Raw genomic sequence first — 19,907 nt, 5'->3', positions numbered from 1 at the left:
TGTAACCATTCCAGTCTAAATAGTTTCCCAACCTTCTTTTTTGGTTTCTAGTCTGTGTCCCTTTTGTGTGGTCCAGATTCTTACCATCCTTAAATGGCTATCCTTTTATGAGCACTGACTGCCCAAGTACTATCCACTCCCTTCAAGTTCTTAATAGAACTTGATACAGAATTGATCATCTTCACAGTATCCCGGCACACTGATCGAGTCACAGATGAGGAAGCAAGATCGGAGAAGTAAAGTAACTTACCCAAGATCATTCAGTAAGTAAAGAGTCTAGCTCAAATGCCATCTCCTCTCAAAAGCCTGCCATGGCTGCCCTGACCAAAGTGATCTCCTTTGCCCTTGAGATCCTATAGCAGTTACTTCCCCCTTATTCAGACTCAATATTTGAGATCTTGGATTATCTTTTTCATTGGTTTTTATCTTGTGCCCCCACAACTGGGTGCTCACTCTCCATGTTCTGGGGCCCAGGCTAGAACTTGTAAGTGTAAATTCTCAGTAAATACTATGCTGAGGCATAGGGGGAAATACTCTGGATGCTGGTTACAGGAACTGGGTTCTGTTCACGTTTTGACCCTGACTTCTCTGACCTTGCACATTTAAGGAGCTGTCCAGAACGAGCACCCTGCCTGTGCTGCTCTTCCTGTATCCCCCGTCCTGATTATTGAGTGATGGCTCTGTGAACGTCACCATCTGGAGCCTCAGTCTCCTCATCTGCATTATGAAAAGGTTGAATGTGATGATCTGAGGATTGTTCTTAGTGCAAATACTGCCTAGTTTTGTGCATCTGAACGATTGCCTCTCTCCAACCAACATGATCCTGAGCTACCAAGTTTCAGCTCAGGGAGGCGCAGAGCATAGCTTGTCATTTCTAGTTTGTTGTCTACATCTCAAACCCTTGCCCTTGAATTTGTCATACTGACAACTAACTCAGGAGCTTTGCCCCAACACATTCAGAAGTCCTAAACACCCAGCTTCTCATCCTCTGTATCTATTTTTTCACATGTGAAAACGCCCATCTACCCCATTTTGGGATAACTTCATTTGAAATACTTTCTCTAGCTTTTATATTTTAGCAGCTTTTTGACTTAGAGTCTCCAGTGATTTATAGGAGAGGAAGCTGTTGCTCTTTGAGAAAGACCACAGTCCTTGCTGTTGTTCATGCCTAACTCATTGGATGTATTTTATAGGCACAAAGAGAACAAAAACAAGCCTTTCTTGTGAAAATGGACCCTGGGGATTGCCCCTCCAGTTAGTGGGAAAGGCCGTTTTCACCTCTGATCAGGAGAAGGTTGTTAAAGACTTGTCGTTTTTCCTGGACAGTTCTCTTATGCTCTGCACCCTTCTTAGATCATTCCTTTATTTTTTTTTTAAATTGTATCTTTATTCACCTTATGTTTAAGGAAAATGATTCTGAGCACGTTGATAGTGTCAGTTTTAATGTTCTGTTCATTGAGAGCCTAATGTGTACCAGGCACTGTGCAGTGAGTTATGCGAATTTTTGCTGCCGTCCCCCAACTCCATTATGGAGCAGACCCCGGACCTCTGGGAGACTAAGGCCTCGAGCCTCCCTCCTTGCCCTGCTATGCAAAAACTGAGGTTCCCACTGAGGTCTCTCTGGCTCCAGAGGCCCACTCCTCTCCAGCGGGGGCTTCCTTCCTAAGACTGTTTGGGAAGATGTGGCATTTGACTACATTCTAGAATAGTTGTATGCTTATAAGCTTCCTTCTCAGCTTTACTAACAAGTTGTGAAGAGAGAAGCCTGGCTTGGGGGAAGTGTAAGAACATGTTTAACACACACACATATGCATGCACACACACACACTCAGACATAAAGACCCTCAGAGACTGTGTTTAACCAGCTACCTGGCCATGTGCCACATCCAGCGTTGGGCAACATGCTAGAAAGTGCATTGGGGATATAGCAGTGGGAACCTTTGAGGAGTTAAAGAAACCATAGCTGCCAGAGTCTCAGTTCAAGCCCAGAACACAAGACCCCAAAATATTTACCACAAGGGGCCAGTTCCAGGTTCAAGTTTCTACCTTTACAACTCTCCTCTTTGAATTTTTACTTTTGACATCTGCAGTGAAAGACGGATCTGGGGAATAAAGTCTGACATCTGTGCAGGAGAAAAAAAAAATCTCTTTTAGATTGTCTGCAGTTGAGCTCAGAGTGAGGAAGTGAGGGGAAGTAACATCCGCTTGTATTTGTGTAGCACCTTCCAGTTCGTAGTTCCTTCTGGCTGTACCCTTATCACACGTAAGCTCTGGGTAAGATGCCAGAGGCCTGTTTCTCTGTCCTGGCTCTGCCTCAGACTCACACCTTGGGCAAGCCCCTCTGTCCTCTGGGTTTGAGTCCTGTCAAATGAGAGACTTGGACCAGTTGGCCCACAGGGCCCCTCAAGCTCTGTCATCCTGTGATCTGAAAGCAGTAGAAAGGCAGTAAATGTTACAGTTACTCTTCTTACATCTGTCTTACCTCAGCCTGTCCTGCGTCGGGGCTGTGGGGAGGCTCCACCTCCATAAGAACCATCGTCCCTTTCATGCTTATTGGCACCTGCACTGGCAGAAATACACCACGTTTTCCTGGGAATTCACTTGCCTTAGAATTCACTTGATTGTTGAGGGGTCCATGGGCTAGTTAAGCAATCTAAGGGCCATTCCAGCTCCAAGTTTCCATAAAAAGCCACCCTTGAAGGTACACTAGGAGAAACCCTGAAGCAAAATAATTGGATATTATTTCAACACTGTATGGCGGTGCTTATAGCATATTCCTCTGACCCTAGAGTTTGACCTGCACTGCTGCTTTTAGGAGCAGGAGGGACAGGTCTCGGGTTTGTTTGCTTTTCCTTTTTAACTGGTCTGGCCTCCATCATTCTCTAGCATTTGAGGTTGTGGGTATTTTGAGCATTTTGACTCATAATGAACCTTGTTCTCTTGATATGCATTTTAGAAGACAAATCTGACCTTGAAAACAGTGTGATGCAGAAGAAAATAAAAATCCCCAAACTTTCTCTCAATCACATAGAAGAAGATGGGGAGGTTAAAGATTATGGGGAAGAAGATTTACAGCTTAGACACATCAAGGTAACAAAATCTTTCCCTTTTTTTGGAAGTTCATGGGGGCATTGTCAGAATCTTGATAGCTAGAATTCTAGTCTGGCCTCCTCCCCATATAAATGTCCTCCGGGAGTATTTTCAGGTTGGGAGAGTCTTAGGACAGCTAGTGTGTGTTTGCCTTGCTGGCCAGCTTTCCAGGGACCCTGACTCATGCTGTGCCCCATCTAGGCAGCGTCATCACTGCCGAGGGCCTGGAATGGTGCTTTCCTCTCTGGCCTATAGCTCTGAGCTCCAGGAATATTAAACAGCCATCCTCAGGCAGCAGTTCAGAGCCCCCGTCACTATCAGATGGCCCCTAACAGCTAGGGGGGTAGGCTCCAGAGGAAACAGAATGTGCCGGGTTTACACGAAAGAGTTTGTGGGACCCCGGGTTGGAAGAAAACTTTTACCTGAAGTTGCATCTCCTTTGATGTGCCTCCCAGTTGGTCTCCTCCAGCCTTCACTTTGTAAACTCACTGAATATCTTGTGCAATAAGCCAGATGTTTTTTTTCTGTAAAATGTGTGCCCCAGAGGAAGGGAAGGAGAAAGAAGCCTGCCTTGATCATTGACCATGGTCTGATTTTGGACACAAGGTCAAGGATGTTCCCAAGGCATGGTCCCAGAGATGCGGCTGAGTTCAGATGATGCATTCACTGCACCCGTGCTACGGGCCTGGCCCTGTGCTGGTCCCCGGGGTCACGGAGACCAGGCGGATGTGGTCACTGCCATTGGGGTCTCACAGTACAGTGATGCAGACAGTTACCTACAGAGATCAGTACGATTTCAGCAGATAAATTCATCTAAACTAGCAGCCCCTTCTCCCGATGGATAAAATGATGGGATAGGATTTTTGTCATCTAACTCAATCTCAGAAGCATGTTGGTTTTTGTTGTTTCTGTTAAGCACCCAGAAACTTACCAAGAGGTTAAGGTGGGCTTGACCTGATGTAGTTAATTTGTCTGGAACCCACTGTCCTTGGTTGTCCGCACCTCCCACAAGTGCCCCCAGTCAGGAGAGCTCCTGGCCCTCCTGCCTTGAGTGAGGAATTCATTTGGTCCTGTAACTCCCACTCCCCCTCAATGGAAGCCTTGTCTACTTGAGCTGCAATTTCCTCAGGCAGCTGAAACCCCAGCCCCTAGATAGTCCTGGATAATTTTCTTCTCAATGAACTATGCTCTATATGTCCACTGTCTTCCTGAGCTTGCACTTGGCGAGAGTCCGAGGATTGGCTGGCAGATGTGGGGGAAGGGGCCTGGTGCTGGAAACGGGGCTCTAGGTTCCCGGCCTGCTGTGTCTGCAAGCTCACCATGTGACCCCAAGCGTAGTCCTTCCCCTCTCTGAGCCTCAGTGTCCTCACCTGGAAAGGGAGGGAGTTAAACTGAAGGAACTTCCAGTGCCAGCATTCTTTGAACTTTTCAGTTAAGTAAACATTTATCAAGCCCCTGCCAAGTGCCAGTTCTGAGTAGGCAGTGGAGGAACAGAGAAAATAAGACGTGGCTCCTGCCCTAGATTAGAACAGATTAGAGTTCTTAGCGTCCTTCCCAATGAAAGCATTCTTGAGGAAAAGGTTACTGCTGGAATGCCCTTTGGTTTTTGTGTGTTAGGGGTGGGGGTGTTTTGTTTTGTCTTGGGGTTTTTTGCCTTTTATGTTTTTGTGGTTGAGGAGATTTGAGTAGTGACTCCCCTGGGATGGTTTGGCCTGGCGTGGTTTCTCACAGATTCTCCCCCAATATACATTAAACACCCCCATGTGCAAGTTCCTGCCTAGGCCCTATGGGCAGGGTGGGCATGGTGTAATGTGCACCAAAGAGGCAGAGTGATGGAATGGAAAAAGCACTGGCCTGGGAAACCACCACCTGCCCAACTCCACCACCAACTGACTGTGTGACCTTAGGCAGGACTCTTCCCCACCATGAATCTCCATTTCCTCATTTGTAAAATGAAAGGCTTTGACTGAGTGTTTGCACAGGTTTCTCTAAGTACTGATGTTCTGTGGTTCTGTGATTCTAGGATTGTCTGGGGAAATATTGAGCCGCAGTCCAAGAAAGTCCCAGCTGCCCTTGCCTGAACTGATTCTCGTTGTCCTACACAGAGACCCGAGGGGCGGAAGCCGAGCGAAGTGGCGCATAAGAGCATTGAGGCCGTGGTGGCCCGGCTGGAGAAGCAGAACGGCCTGAGCCTGGGCCACGGCACGTGTCCAGAGGAGGTCTTCGTGGAGGCCTCACCGGGCACGGAGGACATGGACAGTCTGGAGGATGCCGTCGTGCCCCGGGCTCTGTACGAGGAGCTGCTGCGCAACTATCAGCAGCAGCAGGAGGAGATGCGCCACCTCCAGCAGGAGCTGGAGCGGACTCGGAGGCAGCTGGTCCAGCAGGCCAAGAAGCTCAAGGAGTACGGGGCACTCGTATCTGAAATGAAGGAGCTCCGTGACCTCAACCGGAGGCTCCAGGACGTGCTGCTCCTGAGGCTTGGCAGTGGTGAGTGCCCCAGCAGGCTGCCTACCACTCCACGCAGGGGGTGGGGGGCTTCATGTGGCTCCTCTGCCAGGAGGTGCGGGCATGCATGGGGTGGGGACACAGGCCACGTGCCCCCGAAGCTAGGGCAAGGCAGAGGCTTGGCCCAGCATCGCCCCGAGGTAGAGCCACTCCCCTCCCACAGTGAGTGTGCAGGAGCCTCTGAGTGCAGCGGCCTCAGCCCCCTCGCACGCAGTGGGCCACCTTGACAGGTGTGGTGCAGAGAACCTGGGCCGTCATTCCTTTAGGCATCCATTCAGCAACAGGCAATACTGGGGGCTGCAGGAAACCTCTCCATGGTGGTTCCAGGAACACGAAGAGAACTAGACATGGTCCTAAAAAGTGTATTGCCTTAGGTCAGAAAGCAATAAATGCCATGGGCGGTTGCAGAAAATGATAGTTTAGAAGTTGGAGGGGTTATTGGTAACTGAGGGAGACTTCGGGAAGGAGGTGGCCCTTGAGGCAGGCCTTGAAGGGTGGGGGTGTCTCAAGGCACAAGAGGAGGCAGGGACAGCAGGCCGCTGATGATGGGGAAGCGCCCGAGTGTGCTGAGAAGAGGTACCGCACGTGTAGTTTGAGGACAGGTGGTTGAAGACCTTGGAAACCGTGCTAGCCGGGGTGTCGGGCTTGTTTGAGAGGGAAGGAGGAACACTAAACAGCTTTGAGGAAGAGGCACATGCCCTTGGGAGGATTAACACGAAGATGTAGAAAACTCCTTGGGTTTGCTCGTAGAAGAGCCAAAGAGGCTCTTAGCGCTGCAAGCAGTATTAACAAAGCAAAGGTTTAGGTTTTCTCACCTAACGTGGTTTAGAAGCTGGAATCAGGAAATTTAAAAAGCAGCAGCCTTGACAGCAGGGAGAAACAACTGCCTAGCAGAGAGAACAAGAGAGAAACCCTCTCTCAGAACACAAGACACCAGAATTGTAAGAGAGGCGGGTCAGTACTGCGGAAACCCGGATAACACGGGTTCACAGCCTCCACGTCCCCGGAGGACAGTCATTAATAACAGCGGTAGGCCAGGGTTTTTCGCTTAAAAATGGGAGCAATCTAGTTTAGAAACACAAGTTCTATTCCCAAAGTTTGAATCAAATATAATTTTGCTCTCAAGAAGGAAGGTTTGTGTTATCTAGATAATAGGTTTCTATGTAAAGCCTCATTCATTCCTCTTTGATGTTTAGATAAATGTGCTCCTACCCTGCCTTACTTATATTTATAGGTACCTTTTATATCTTAAAGTGTGTTCCCGAGGCAGCGTCTCGGTAGAACTTCAGAAGGGCCAAGAGGCCTTTCCGTGCCTTTGTCACAGAGAAGGAAACTGAGGTTGGGACTTACCCAGACTCACTGGGGAGTCAGAGACAGAATTCATGTCAGACCAAGTCCCCTGATACCTAGGCCAGTAGTTTCCCCACTTTCCAACCCAGCCTTGGCCTCGACCCTTCTCCCAAGTCATAGCCCGTCCAGGTGCACAGTGGCACGGAGGGTCACATGTGGTACACAGCGTTTCTATATCAAAATAAAATCTTAAAGAGAAGCCCTAACCATAAAAATTCGCAGAAGCTATATTGGTCCTAGAGTGGGGGGTGGGGAGAGAACTGGAGTCTTCAGATAGAGGAAGTGTTTCCTGGTCTTCAAACGAATAATTTTTATTTTCACTTCACCTTGTACACTACACCTTTCTGTAAACTTCTTGTGGGGAAAAGCACAGTAACAACAAAAACCCTCCGCACCATTATTTCGACTCCTAGGGAAACTACCTATTTTGTATGATCGTGAACTGGGCTTAAACTCCAGAAACCACTCCTGGACCTCTGGGGCAATACAATGCCTCTGTGTTTTGCATCACTATGTGCCATCTGTCATCTGAAAACACTTAGGCACAATTGACCTCAGCCAGGTTCAGTGTCTTGGACTGTCCAGGCTCCTGTGCCGCACGGCCTTGAATGCCATCCTTTTTGTTTGTTTGTTTGTTTTTTAATGCCATTCTGAGGACGAGTGGCAGGCTCTTCCCTGATCAGAGTCCCCGTTGTCTTCACAGTGCGTGGGCTGCATGTAAGGCAGCTCAAGCCGCAGGTGTGTGTGGAGTGGCCACCACGTGCATGCCCCGGGCTCTAGGGGCCCTGGGCATCTGGAACACCACACGGACGGTCTCTGACCTGGAAAGGCTTAAAGTCCGTTGGTTAGCCCTTGTTGATTGGAGAACAATAATGTGCCACAGTCTGAGACAAATCCACAGGAGTATAATAGAAGGGTTTCTACCCCGAGGGGAGTTTGTATCTTTGCATGGATATGGTCTAGTCTCCCGAACCCACCAGGCCCGGATTCATACCCAGCTTTCCTGCTTCCCACCCTGGCTTTGGGAACATTCTTTCCTTCTTTCCTTCTTCCCTTTCTTCCTTGCTTCCTTCCCTCCTTCCCTGTTTTCTTCTTCTAGTTATTCCTTGGTCTCCTGCTGTGTAGTGGTGAGAGTTTGACCTATTTCACATATAGCCCTTGTCTTCTGCCCTGGAAGAGGTCGGTTTGATGAAGGAGGTAGCCACTGACACAACTAGTGACAGCACTGGGCATAAATGTCACCATGAGGACAAAAGCACGTGGGGCCGTGGGACTGCAGAGAGGGGCGCGCACAGAACTGGGGGGGGGGAGTTTGGGGAAGAAAGGCTTCCTGAAGAGAAGGCTTCCTTCCAGAGAACACCTCTCAGACCCTTGGTGTTCTCCTCTGCAAAGTGGAAATAATAATTCCCCTCACAGCCTTGTGACGCACGCATGGCACCTGGCATTCTGGCTGGGGCCCGCTTACCGTCGGCCTCTTTCTCACACCACCTGGTGGAGGGGCTGATGAGGGGCCCAGTTTGATTTTTAACTGTCTCCCCTAACTAGTAATTGGCTGTATGACCTTGGGTGGGTTAACTAACTTCTCCGTCAGGGCCTCCTAGTAGAGAAGATAACAGGCGATACGCATGTGTCTGTATATGTTAACTCATCCAACGCTGACCATACGCTTTCTGAGTCTAGGGGCCTAGAGAGATACGAAGAAGACTAAGATGTTGGAAGCTGGGGTGTGGGTAGTGATGGAGGTAAACACGTGAGCATAGGGTTGAAATGCAGTCTTCCGAGCCCTGGAGGAGGGGGGCTAGCCTAGAGCCTTTGAAGGTGGAAGTGTCTTGGTGAGTCTGGGAGGACACCACCCGTTGTAACAGCACCTCATCTGTACAGGTCAGCAGGAAACTGGTAACGTGGCAGAGGAGAGCCAGGAAGTGCCTAACACTGTCCTCGTTCTTGGCATCATATGTCCCGAGAGCACGTCCTGAGCTATACCACCCTTGGCCCCCTGAGCCTGACCCAAGCAGTGTCCTTAGGGGCCCTTCCTTGCGCATTTTCTCCTGTCCACCTTGTCTGGGGGCCCAGCTCAGTGGCCTCTGTCCAGCTGGGGTGCTGGGCCATTTGCAGCATAACAGGCAGGTGCAGAGGCAAGAGAAGCCCCTGGGTCAGCAATGCTCGGTTTTAAGAGGAAGGCTCCCTGCTTGGGAGAATCCTTGCTGAGTGCCCCAGACCCTGGGGTCCTGCAGGTGGTAGATGAGAAGGCGCAGAGAGTGGGAGTGTGGCCCCTGAGCAGAGTGCTGAGCAGCCCTCCAGCAGCCAGGAGTTGTCACCATGCGCCCGGTGGAGGTCGGGGCCCAAAGGGAAGAGGACAGCAGCAAGATAGCATAAGAGGTTTCTGAGACCTCCCTCGTACTTACTAACTCATCTTTGATTCGTTCCACGAATACACACAAGCTGGATGTGACAGGACGGATTCTCTAGAGCAGAGAGCACTGGGGTCGTGACAGAGCTTACCCAGGGACTGAACCAGTGCCCTCGTGTTGCTGGTGAGACAGGCCCAAAGCGTGTCACAGGCCTGTTGCCAGGGGTCTCCTGATGCCGGGTCCCACGTGCCTCCCTGCCCTCACCTACATGGCCTCCTTTAACCCCTGGACCTCATCGTCACGGCTGCAGGTGTGGCTCCTCTGCCCCATGCCCCACAAAGGACGTCTTCCCTGTGACACAGAATGTGCCTTCTGTGAGGGGAGCGTGGGAAGTAGCCCCCTCTGATGAGCCCCACGCTCCCTGCGAGGGTCGCTCCTGTCAGGGCCTCTGTGACAACATCAAGCTTAAGTGAGGAAGCAGATGTCAATAATAAAGCCATGTGACCAGCACATTATGTTTAATAAATGCCAGGCTCTTTCTCCTTTGGTGCCCTCTTTTGCCCCCCCACCCCTCCACCAAGGAAGCAAGTGCTGAGGACTCAGAAGGCATGTGGATATTCCAGCTGCTAAAGTACAGATTCATTTGTGCATACGTCCATTATTTTCATTCATTCGGCAAATATTTACGCCTCCTTGGTGCCAGGACTGGGTTAGGTGCTAGGAATATAGAAACAAGACAGTCCCGTTTTTAAAGCCAGAGCCTTAGAGTTCGCTTAATGGGGGCTTGGCCAACTGGGAATTCCAAGGGCCTGGCGGGAAGCACGCCGTGGGCAGCCAGTTGCCAGGGGGAGCTTGGGTGTACAAGGGGGACTCCGGGGTCTCTCTCGGTTTCTCCTGGGCCCCGTCCCTTGTATCAGAGGTCAAAGACAAAAGCTTAGATATTGTCCTCAGTGTTAGCACAAGTGCCTCTCAGTGAAGCTCATTTTGGTGCAATTCAAGTGATTTTAGTTCAGCTGACGCCAGAAAGGGCTCTGTGAAGGATATAGAGAGGGGGACACAATCGCTGCCTTCGAGGTGCGCACCCAGGCCAGTGGGGGCACACACGGTACCCAGCACCACTCCAGGCAGGACAAAGCAAGTGCTATAATTGCGGGAGGGAGGCACATACTGGTTTTAGATTTTGGGTGTGCTTTGTCAGGGAACGTAGGTGGAAATGATGGATTCGGACCAGGAAGAGGCATGGGCGATGAGCGCAAGAGCAGTAATTCACACGCGCGTGACACTTGACAGTTTCAAAGCACCTTGATATTTTTATGTCATCAGACACTGGCGACGGCTGTACTGCGAGGCCAGGTAAGGGTGATTATCCCCATTTGAGTTCGGAGAAGCAAAAAGAAGAGCTAATATCCCCGTTGGCCAGATCACAAGCTGGTTGAGATTTTTGAAGGGGAAAGCCGTTGTGGTCTGCAAATCTGTCTTGGCTCCTCAGAGCTGCGTTTCTATCACCTCTGTTCCCCTCTGGGCTCATGCCTTGTGTTCTGTCCAAGGTCCGTTAAAATACCAGCTTTGATCTTTAAAATCCTTTGCGGTCCGAGCCGGATTCTTGAAGCACAGGTTTCTGATGGTGCCTTTGAAAAGGCAGCTAATGTCAGCCAAGTGCCTCCTGCTGGCTTTCCCCTGTGCTGGAGGCCGCCGGGCTTCAGCAACAGACGTCACTGGGGTTTGAATCTCGGCTCTCTGGGTCAGTACGTGTGGCACTTCAAGTAAATGATTGAGCCCTTCTCAGCCTCTGTCTTCTCTTCTGGAGGATGGGTATCTTAATGCCTGCCACGTAGCCAGCTTGCTGATTGACAGCCTGCGTGCGAAAGAAGTTCTGGGGTTTTGAACCCTGGCTTTTCCGTGGTCTCATTTGTTACTTAACTTTCTGGGCCTTCGTTTCCTCATCTGTAGAGCAGGGTCAGTGACATCACCAGCCATTACAGTTCTTATGAGGAGGGAATGAGCAAATGGGTGTGAAGAGCGCTGTCCAGGGGCCACACATAGTGCACAGTGGGTTCGGCATAAATGACGTGGGATCATTTAAGCTTGCACGTGCGATAACGTTTGTACGATGCTTGGTGTATCGTAGACTCGTTGTCCTGCAGCAGAACTCAGGTGTGGTTGTCTTGGCGTGTCTTAATCTTTGGTCAACCCCTACCGTCTCCTGGACACTGCTGCTTCCCTTGGTAAGTCCTCGGAAATCATTCTTACCTCGTCCATTTTACAACCTTGCCTGGACTCGATCTCAGGTTCACTGGTCGGTAGTTGATAGTAGTTGATAGAATTCTCCCTCCACCCACTGTCCTGGGCGGCATTCAGGCCTCCCGTCCACAGCCTCAGCCACTCCTTTTGCTCCCCTCAGTCCTTCAGACCTCACTCTTCGTGGCTCATCTCCTCTTTGCCAGTGTGCTCCTCCCGGGCCTGTCCATCTCAGAACCCCTTGCCATATCCTGCAGCCTCAGTCCGTTGTCACCAATAAGCAGGAGCACTCACAGAGTGGGCGGTGAGGGAGGGTGCAAGAGGATGGGTGAGAGACACCTGTCAGGTTGGGTGTGTGTGTCCCCGTTGCACAGGTGAGGCCCAGGAGGCCCACGAGCTGCTGGCTGCCTCAGTGAGTGGCGGGGTGGGGCCAAAACCCTGTGCCCCATCCCTCCTCGACTTGGATGGCAGGAAAAGGTCTAGCAGTGAGAAGTGCAATTGCTGCTCTGAAAGAAATAGGTTATCTTCTACTTTGAGGGGATTTTGCACCATTGACTAAAAGGTTACCTACAACTCCTCCTAGATTATTATAAGAACAGATTTCGGAGTGACAGGGCAGTCCAGGACCCTCCTTCCTTTTTCTCCCTGGGGTTCATCTTTATAGGGCAACGGGGCTGGGGCTAAGGGACAACTCCAGGCTGTCGCTACCTGCTTGGGTCGCTAGAACAGGTAGGTGCTGCCAGGCTCTCCTCCATCGCCAGGACAGGAAGGTACTTTACCCTTAGAACAGGGCTTCACCTGGTGGTCACTGGCTTTGGGGTGGCCGTGTGGCAGGCTTGTTCTCTGCTGGATTTGCCGGTCAGAGGGTACAGAGGTTGGAGAGAGCTCCTTACAGGCAAGGGGTGGCCTCTTTGAACACCTGCTTTGGGCCTGACCCTCGGTGCTTGTCATACGAGAACAGCCTCTGCAGTAGAGAGGATCATCGGCTTAGGCCTGGAGAACAGGCTCAGAGGGTTCAAGGACCCTTCCTGAGGCCACCCAACCAGGAGATGCTAGAGCCAGGTTTCAGACTGAGGCCTTTTCCATACACCAGGCAGGCTCATCCCACAGGCATCCAGCCCCGTGTGTCTGCGGTGGCTGCATCTCCCCCGCCTTCGTGATTAGACCCCCTTTACTGCTCCAGTGGCTCGTGGGACTGCTTAACCTTTGAGTTACTGGATGGGATGTTACCTGCCTAATTTAAGAGCCTGCTGTGTCTCCATAGTGTTAGCCTTACCAAGCCTCACGGTCTTGAGACACCAACCAGAAGGTTCCTAGAGTTTTTATAGAAAGTATCTCTTTAAATAAAAACCCAACCCAGCCTCTCTCCCCCATCTTCTAGCTGGGAAAACTGAGGACCAGAGATGGAAGAGGACCAGAGAGGGAACAGGATGTGCCTAGGCCATGTGGAATCTGAACAAATTCATCATCACGAAGCAACAGAAGGTTAATATTGGAGCCAGGATAAATGGATAGAACCAGTCTGGTTGCTAGGGTTCAGCAGGGCCCAGAGTCTGGCTACAGCCTCCGTTATGTTCCAGGCAGCTGAGTTTGGTTGGAGGTAATTCTTGTAGGGAGTCCCAGAGCTCCCTTAGTGCAGCCTCCTGCACGGGACAGGAAGCCTTCCGTAGCCTCCCTACCAAATGACCATTCAGCCTCCTGTGACACCCCCCAGAGGCAGAAAGCTCACTCACCGCCTTCCAGGGTGGCCCGTTCCATTACTGGATGGCTCTGACTCAAGGGAAACTTCTGTGTGTGTGCAGGAACATTTTTTAGACTCTTCCTTTGTTCCAGACCGTGCACTGGGCCCAGGACAATCAAATAGCTAAGATGCTGGTGCTGCCTTAAAGAGTCACAGCCTCATCAGCAGCTGGGGGGAAATACAGTGTGAGCCTTGCGCGCTTACAGGAAGGCTCCTTAGGGGACCAGGGTACTGTAGATGGCTGCAAGGCCCACACAAGGATCTAGTTAGGGTTAGCCAAGTGAAGAGGAAGGGAGCAGTACATCAGGCAGCAAGACAGCCTGAACAAAATTTAGAGCCGAGAGAAGCTGGCTGGACTGCATAGTGAAGAGGTAGCAGGGGGAGTGCTGTCTGGTGGGATGGACTTGTGCTGCTCTGCACACTCCTGCCCTTTGGATGCTGCCTGGGTCCAGATGGTTGGGTGAGGAGGGAAGAAAAGCCACAGATGAAGAACCAGCCCACCAGCTGGCAGATGATAGGCTCAGAGTTCCTAGAGGTGAGATGAATCCTGGGTATGCCCCCGCCTCCCCACTGCCCCCTATGGAGTTCTTCACGGGCGCTCCTTCCCCCCAAGAAGGTCAGAGATGAGCTGAGAGTCCCAGAGGAGCCTGTGAAATCTGAAGCCTGCCTTTGGCCGAGGACATGTAGAGCAGTGGAAGGAGCAAGTCTTCGGAGTCTAACAGCCCGGAACTCGAGTCCTCAGCACCTATGTGGTTTCTGGCACATTACCTGTCTGAGTCTCTCTGGAGAGAATAAGATCTGTTTTGCAGGACTTCCATGAGGGATAGCTTGTTTCATTCAACACATGTTTAATGACTGATGTGTGCCCGAGACGTTGTACTGGGTGCTGTGGAGATAGCAATGGACAGGACCGTGGCTGCCCTTGCGCCTGCAGTCTAGCCAGGGGGATGCGAGAGAAATGGTTACTTGAGATCAGGGTGAAAAGTGTTACAACGATTTCAGAAAAAGAGATTCTGGTGTAAGGCATATAACAAAGAAGACATTCAGTAGGTATTGGTCACCTCAGGGAGAAGCAAATTTGAAATGGGCACCCACAATTCCTCAGAGTGGGGAAGATGCCCCGACCCCATGACTGGGGCCCTTGGGCCCGCTCCTGCCTCCCTTACTGGGCTTCCGCCCCATGGAGACGGGGGTGCTCACAGGTGCATTCCGACTCCACTGCTCTGTGTTCTGACCCCTGAGGAGGGGACCCCACTGTGGGGCATCCAGCTGAGCTGCAAGGACTTGCCCCATCTGGTACCTCAGGCTATACTGGCTTTTCCTGCCTGTGCCCAGCAAAGCCTGCTCCAGCCCATGGTCATGGAAGGTGCTGGAAAAAAGGGGGGGGGGAGTGGCAGGGAGGACCCAAAGAGCCACTGCTTCCTCTGATCCCATCCCCTGCCTGACCACCCCTCCACCTTCTCCACCAGACATCCTCACTGCAGCCCCCCCAAAGTCACGGAGTCAGTAGTGACCTCTCCCCAGACCCTTGTAGAGCATCACACCGCTGGCTTCCTGGCCAGTCACAGAGCCTTGACTACGTGCCACGTGCCTTCACTGTATGAAAGTGACTCCCCACCTCAGTCCTTCACTCCCAGTGAGCTCCGGCCCATCTGTCCCCCTGTGTGGAAGTGTGTGACTATCCTTCTGAAGCCTTCCTAGTATCTTCCAGGTACAGCATCCCTGCTGGGCTGTGAGCCACTCAGGGCCATCTAGCCCAGGACTGGCACTTAGTAGATGCTTAGCAGATTCTCACTGTAAGAATGTCCCCGCCCTCACTGGAGGCATAATGGGGCTAAGAAGCAGATGCATAGTGACAGTAGCCCTGAAAATGGCTGATGCCATTTGAGAAGGAATGATGGGGTCCACAATGGGGATCCGCCTGCCTGGCTCGGGGCGTCTCCCCTGCCTCTTTCCAAGGCTCTTGCGTACCCCCTTCTTTGTTATCTTGCTATTCCTACGTTTGGGTCTTTTCAGACAGAGTAGAATCCTCCTTCTTCTACCCTATCCAGTGGCCTCTGTGCCACAGGAGGGGTTCCGAATGCAAGTAAGAATTTTTACTTGATCCACTTTGCATTTAGGAATAAATTGAATTACACCTGTAGCAGAGAAACTTCCTATTCACTGACAGGAGTAAATGGAATGATTTAGTACTTTTTAAGAAAAACCTGATATTATTAGCCTTTCCGTTTCAGCCGAAGTCAGAAATGGTATTTCGTGTTCAAACAAAGACATAGATTTTGAAGAAACAGGTGACTTCTGAACCTCCTGGAAGTCACCCAAGCATTAACTCATTTTAGAAAGGTCTTCAGGAAGAACAGCAGTAGTCTAACTTGTGCCAGACAGAAACAGAGGAATGATATAATTTTGTTTATTTGTTGTGCCAACAAACATTTATCAAGCCCCTTACTCTGTGCCGTGATTCCCATTTTATGGAAGAGACCCATGGGGCTTAAAAGGTAAAATTAATAACAGAACCTGTTCTTCCACCAAGTTTGCTGAATAAATCCAGTGCTTCTCTATCAAATCACAGCTATTTGTATGCAAAACAATGGAGTTTCACAGGTAAAAGTCTCCACTCCTGCAGAACTGGGACAAACTGTATTTTCTTGGGAACCCCGGTGCCTCCCAGGGCCTCGATCTCGGGATGCCAGCAGGGATTGTATGCTGGATGGGTTCCTGAATGACTGAATGAAAAGACAAGTACTACCTTTTATACTTTTTTAAAAGCTTCCTTTACCCAGCTGAGAGGTTTCTCTCCATGGAAGGTGTATTTTCCCCAGAATAAACCCAAAGTGGATCAAAAGGCTTTTTTAAAAAAAAATTCCTACTCTTCCCACAAAGTGAAAAAAAGTTCCTTTGTTACTTAAAATATCTGCACCAGATCGTACAATGCTGTCTCTTAGCGCAAGTGCTTATTATTGTGGCTAATTTGGTCACATGTGTTTGAAGGAGAACAATGCCTCAGAAATTTTTAAAAGCAAAACAGCAATCTGAGGCATTTGTTGTAATGAGATGTAAATTGCCAACATCGGGTAGTAGAGCTGACTAAAATTTGCAATGAAATGTTTTTCTCCCCCTTCCCTTAAATTAAACACGCTAGAGGCCCTCCCTCTTCTCCCCAAAGAAATCACATGCTCTTTTTGTTCCTTTTCTTTCGGATTCTGTAATACTGAACACCCCCTTTTACTGATCGATTCATTCCTTCATTCATCTGCCATTAGGGGAGCCTCTGTTTTGTGCCGCCTCAGTGCTGGGCTCTTCCAGAGGCATTTTCGACCCCCCACTTTGCAGGTAGGAGAAGCCGAGGCACGGAGAGGTGAGGTGACTCGTGTAAGGTCATGCAGCTCTGATTCACACCCGGTCCCCTGAGGAACGCCTCCCAGGACGTGTGCCTTCAGCTGGCCTGCCATCCTTGCTGAGGCCGAGGAGCCTCACCTTCTGTATACGGTGCTGAAGAAGGGGGAGTCGCAGAGTGCAGCCTTGGGTGCTGCCGAGGGCGGTAGGGAACAGTTTTCCTTGAAGGCCACCAGACCCCTATACAGTAGTCCCGGAGGAGACAGCCCGAGCCCAGGGCTGTGCCGGGGGTGCCAGGACGGCTCTGTGTCCACCGAAGCCACGGTTTAGCAGTGACTAACGGAAGCAGCCAGGATTAATGGGGGGTGGGGGGGGTGGGCGGCGAGCATCGTGTCCTGAGGGCCCACTCGGTGCCAGACGCTGCAGTGGTCATTTCATATATATGGTCAACTCATCTTCAGTCTTGCCAGGTCTCCATTGTGGCTCCTTCCTTCAGGTGAGCCAACAGGGTCAGAAAGGTTAAGTAATTATTAATGTGGAAATTAGCTCTTGAGGGTAGAATGTGAACCAGGCACCGTGCTGAGCCCTGGTCTCTGAACTAAAAGGACACAGTCCCTGCCTGCCCTCGGGCCTCCCCGTCCAGTGGGGGACAAGTAGGGGAGACAGGCATAGAAAGAGTTGAGTGCGGCTGCTCGTTGTGGGGGTCTGAGCCCGGGGGGTGGGCGCAGAGCTCCCCACCTGAGGGAGCTCACAGTTCACCTAAACAGGCAGTGGCACATCCAGAATTTAAACCCCAATGTCGGACTCCAAATTCTAAGCCAAGGGGTGGAGACAATGACTCCCTCCTTTTGAAGAGATGGAGCCATTTCATGGAAGAGGTGGCATTTTGAGTCAGGCCTTGAGTTGCCTGGGTGAGTTTGGCTGGGTGGACGTCTGTGGGGTGGAGTGGTCTGATGGCAGGAACAGCGCAGGCCCAGACTGGGGAGCCAGAAGGGGTGGTGTTTGTGTGGAGGGGGCCAGGCTGCACTTTGGAGTGGAGTCTGACTGGGGGGTGGGGGGCAGCAGCGGGTGGAGCCAGAGAAGCATTTGACTCTCAGCCTTCACCCCTGATGTCCCTTATGTGTCCGTCCCTCTGTAGCCATCGGAATCACCTGTCCTGGCTAGCTGTTTCTGATTTGACAGCCCCAATTTCTACTTCACGGGCTGCCAAAAAGGTCACAGAAGTTTAAAAACGGCTCCCACCCACCCCAGCCTGCACCCCACAGCACGTCAACTCAGCAGCAGGGCTTTATTTCAGAACCTTTGCCCCAGCCTGCTTAAGTCCCCTCCTCCCCCACAACTCTCTCCCCTCCTCTCCCCTCCAGTCACAGAGAATTTGCTGAGATCCTGCAGTGTACCAGGCACTGTGTTGAGGGTGCCAAGACTGCAAAGACAGTAAAATTTTGCCCCCAAAGAGCTTCACAATGTAATGTGGACAATAGACACAGATTGGCAGATGATTGCAGACAGAATTTTCTAGAAGTATTTACAAAGCAGAGACACCCCCACCCCCACCCAGTCGTGATCAGAGCGAGGTCTCACAGAGGAGACACCTAAGCTCCATTCTTGGCAGGCAGATGAGGTGGTGGTGTGCCAGGCTGAGACAGGAGCACGTCCAGAGGCACGGAGGCCTGTGACAAGCAGCACAGGGGGCCCTGGGCCGCGGTGAGTGCAGAGGAGGCAGGTGTTCTGCGCCTGAAGGAGGCTCCAATGTATGACCTCATCTTGACGGTAGTTAGGAAGGAAGGCGCTAAGCAAGGAAGGACGCAGCCTTAAGGAGATCTCATTGGCCGCCATCGTGGACATGGCTGGGAGAGAACCGGGCCAAAGTCAGGGCCGAACTGGAGTCCTTCTCTTGTCCACCATCTTCTCACAGAAGGAAACAAGAGGCTTTGGAGGAAGGACACGGTCCTGCCAGAGATGACCTGTGAGCCAGTGCCACAGGGACCTCATCCTCTCAGCCCAGCGCTTTCTCCTGTTGCTGGACTCAGAGCAGGAAGACACTTCAGACGCCACGCCCTCCGGGGAAGCCAAGGAATGACCTCTCCCCTGGTCTGAGAAAAGACCAAACGCTCCACTTGAGTTTGTGTTTCTGAGTCAACCTGAGATCTCACAGAGAGGAGAACCTTCGGCATCTGCTTCTGAAGTCGGATCCTTCATTCATTGTTGTCCTTCCTGTATTCATGTAACAAACATTCAGAGAATAGCTCCTCGGTGCCGGGCGCTGGAGACGACGGGAAGAGCAAGGCCCGGGCCCGGCCCTTGCCTAGCTCACTCAGCGTTAGTGGATGCCAGCGGGGCAACCAGGATGCCACCTGCCCTTCTCTGCCAGCTCCTGCATCTCCAGGTCACTCACCCGCGGCCACACTACAACACAGCAGAGCAGGCGCACACCTGGCCTTGCCCTCCCAGGATGGGCCGCGCTTCTGCATCTGGCCCTCCTGCTCCCAGCCACGTGGCATTCTGCTTCGTACAGGGCCCACGCTTGCAACCTTGGAGACTGCCCAGCCTCCGTATTGCAGATGGCACCCGTGAGCAGCTCGGGACGATAGTCTTGTCCTGGGAAGCTCTGTCATGAGGAATTTTAGTAACAAAATCCCCAGCACCTTCTCAACCACCAGCCAAAGTCTAGGCTGCGGCAACTGAACGCAGAATTGCGACTAGATGGTAGGGCTTTGGTGTATAAAGAGCCCTGTTCCAGGTGATCCACGTGGTTAGGATAAGGGAAGGGGAGACCATGAAAAGCATCGGTTACTTAAGGTAGAGGCACGGCCCCCGGACCTGCAGAGCAGCAGCTCAATCCCTGATCCTGGACAACCTCTGACAGGTTTGCAGAGGGAGCATTTCCAGGGTGCTGAGCTCCCCGTTGGCCTGTGGAGTTGCTCTCCTGCAAAAGATAATCAAGTCATTCAGTCTTATTTACTCATTTTCATCCTGTTTCTCTGCCCTTTGGTAATCAAGACACAATAGGTGATTTTAAAAAATAGTCCATCATTTTTAAACGCTAATGGAGAAGAAAAAAATATTCTCCTTAGAAAGCACCACCATTTATCCAGCTTCCTTTCACTGTTTAAACTGCGAGTAATTTGTGTTGATTGCATTAAAATAAAAATCAGGGTAGCTGCTAGATCAGGCAATCAGAAGCTTAATCTGTATTGTATTTTAATTTCTTGGTTGAAATGCTCCTGTCTAGCTCCATACTAGGTCTTAGGGAGGGGGAGCCTTCTGCTTTCCTACCCTCCCTTCTCTGGCTG

At 51.1% G+C, this 19,907-nt stretch overlaps 2 protein-coding genes across 6 annotated transcripts in view; both read left to right on the top strand.

Annotated features, from left to right (window-relative positions):
* AGBL4 (AGBL carboxypeptidase 4) overlaps window positions 1–19,907 on the top strand; it is a 1,348,432-nt gene that overhangs the window by 1,123,165 nt on the left and 205,360 nt on the right. The window lies entirely within an intron of this gene.
* BEND5 (BEN domain containing 5) overlaps window positions 1–19,907 on the top strand; it is a 48,191-nt gene that overhangs the window by 13,959 nt on the left and 14,325 nt on the right. For 2 of the 4 annotated variants that reach the window (XM_041739179.1, XM_041739180.1), the window contains 2 exons: window positions 2,957–3,090; window positions 5,196–5,580. In XM_041739179.1, the coding sequence (XP_041595113.1) occupies window positions 2,957–3,090; window positions 5,196–5,580 (519 nt within the window). Of the gene's footprint in view, window positions 1–244; window positions 264–2,956; window positions 3,091–5,195; window positions 5,581–19,907 lie in introns of those variants that run through there. The other 2 variants (XM_041739181.1, XM_041739182.1) reach the window with 2 other exon arrangements.

This window comes from Vulpes lagopus, chromosome 23, assembly GCF_018345385.1.
Source record: "Vulpes lagopus strain Blue_001 chromosome 23, ASM1834538v1, whole genome shotgun sequence".
Taxonomy (NCBI): Eukaryota; Metazoa; Chordata; class Mammalia; order Carnivora; family Canidae; genus Vulpes; species Vulpes lagopus.
Note: the sequence above shows the minus strand (reverse complement) of the source record. Positions and strands in the feature narration are given on the sequence as shown.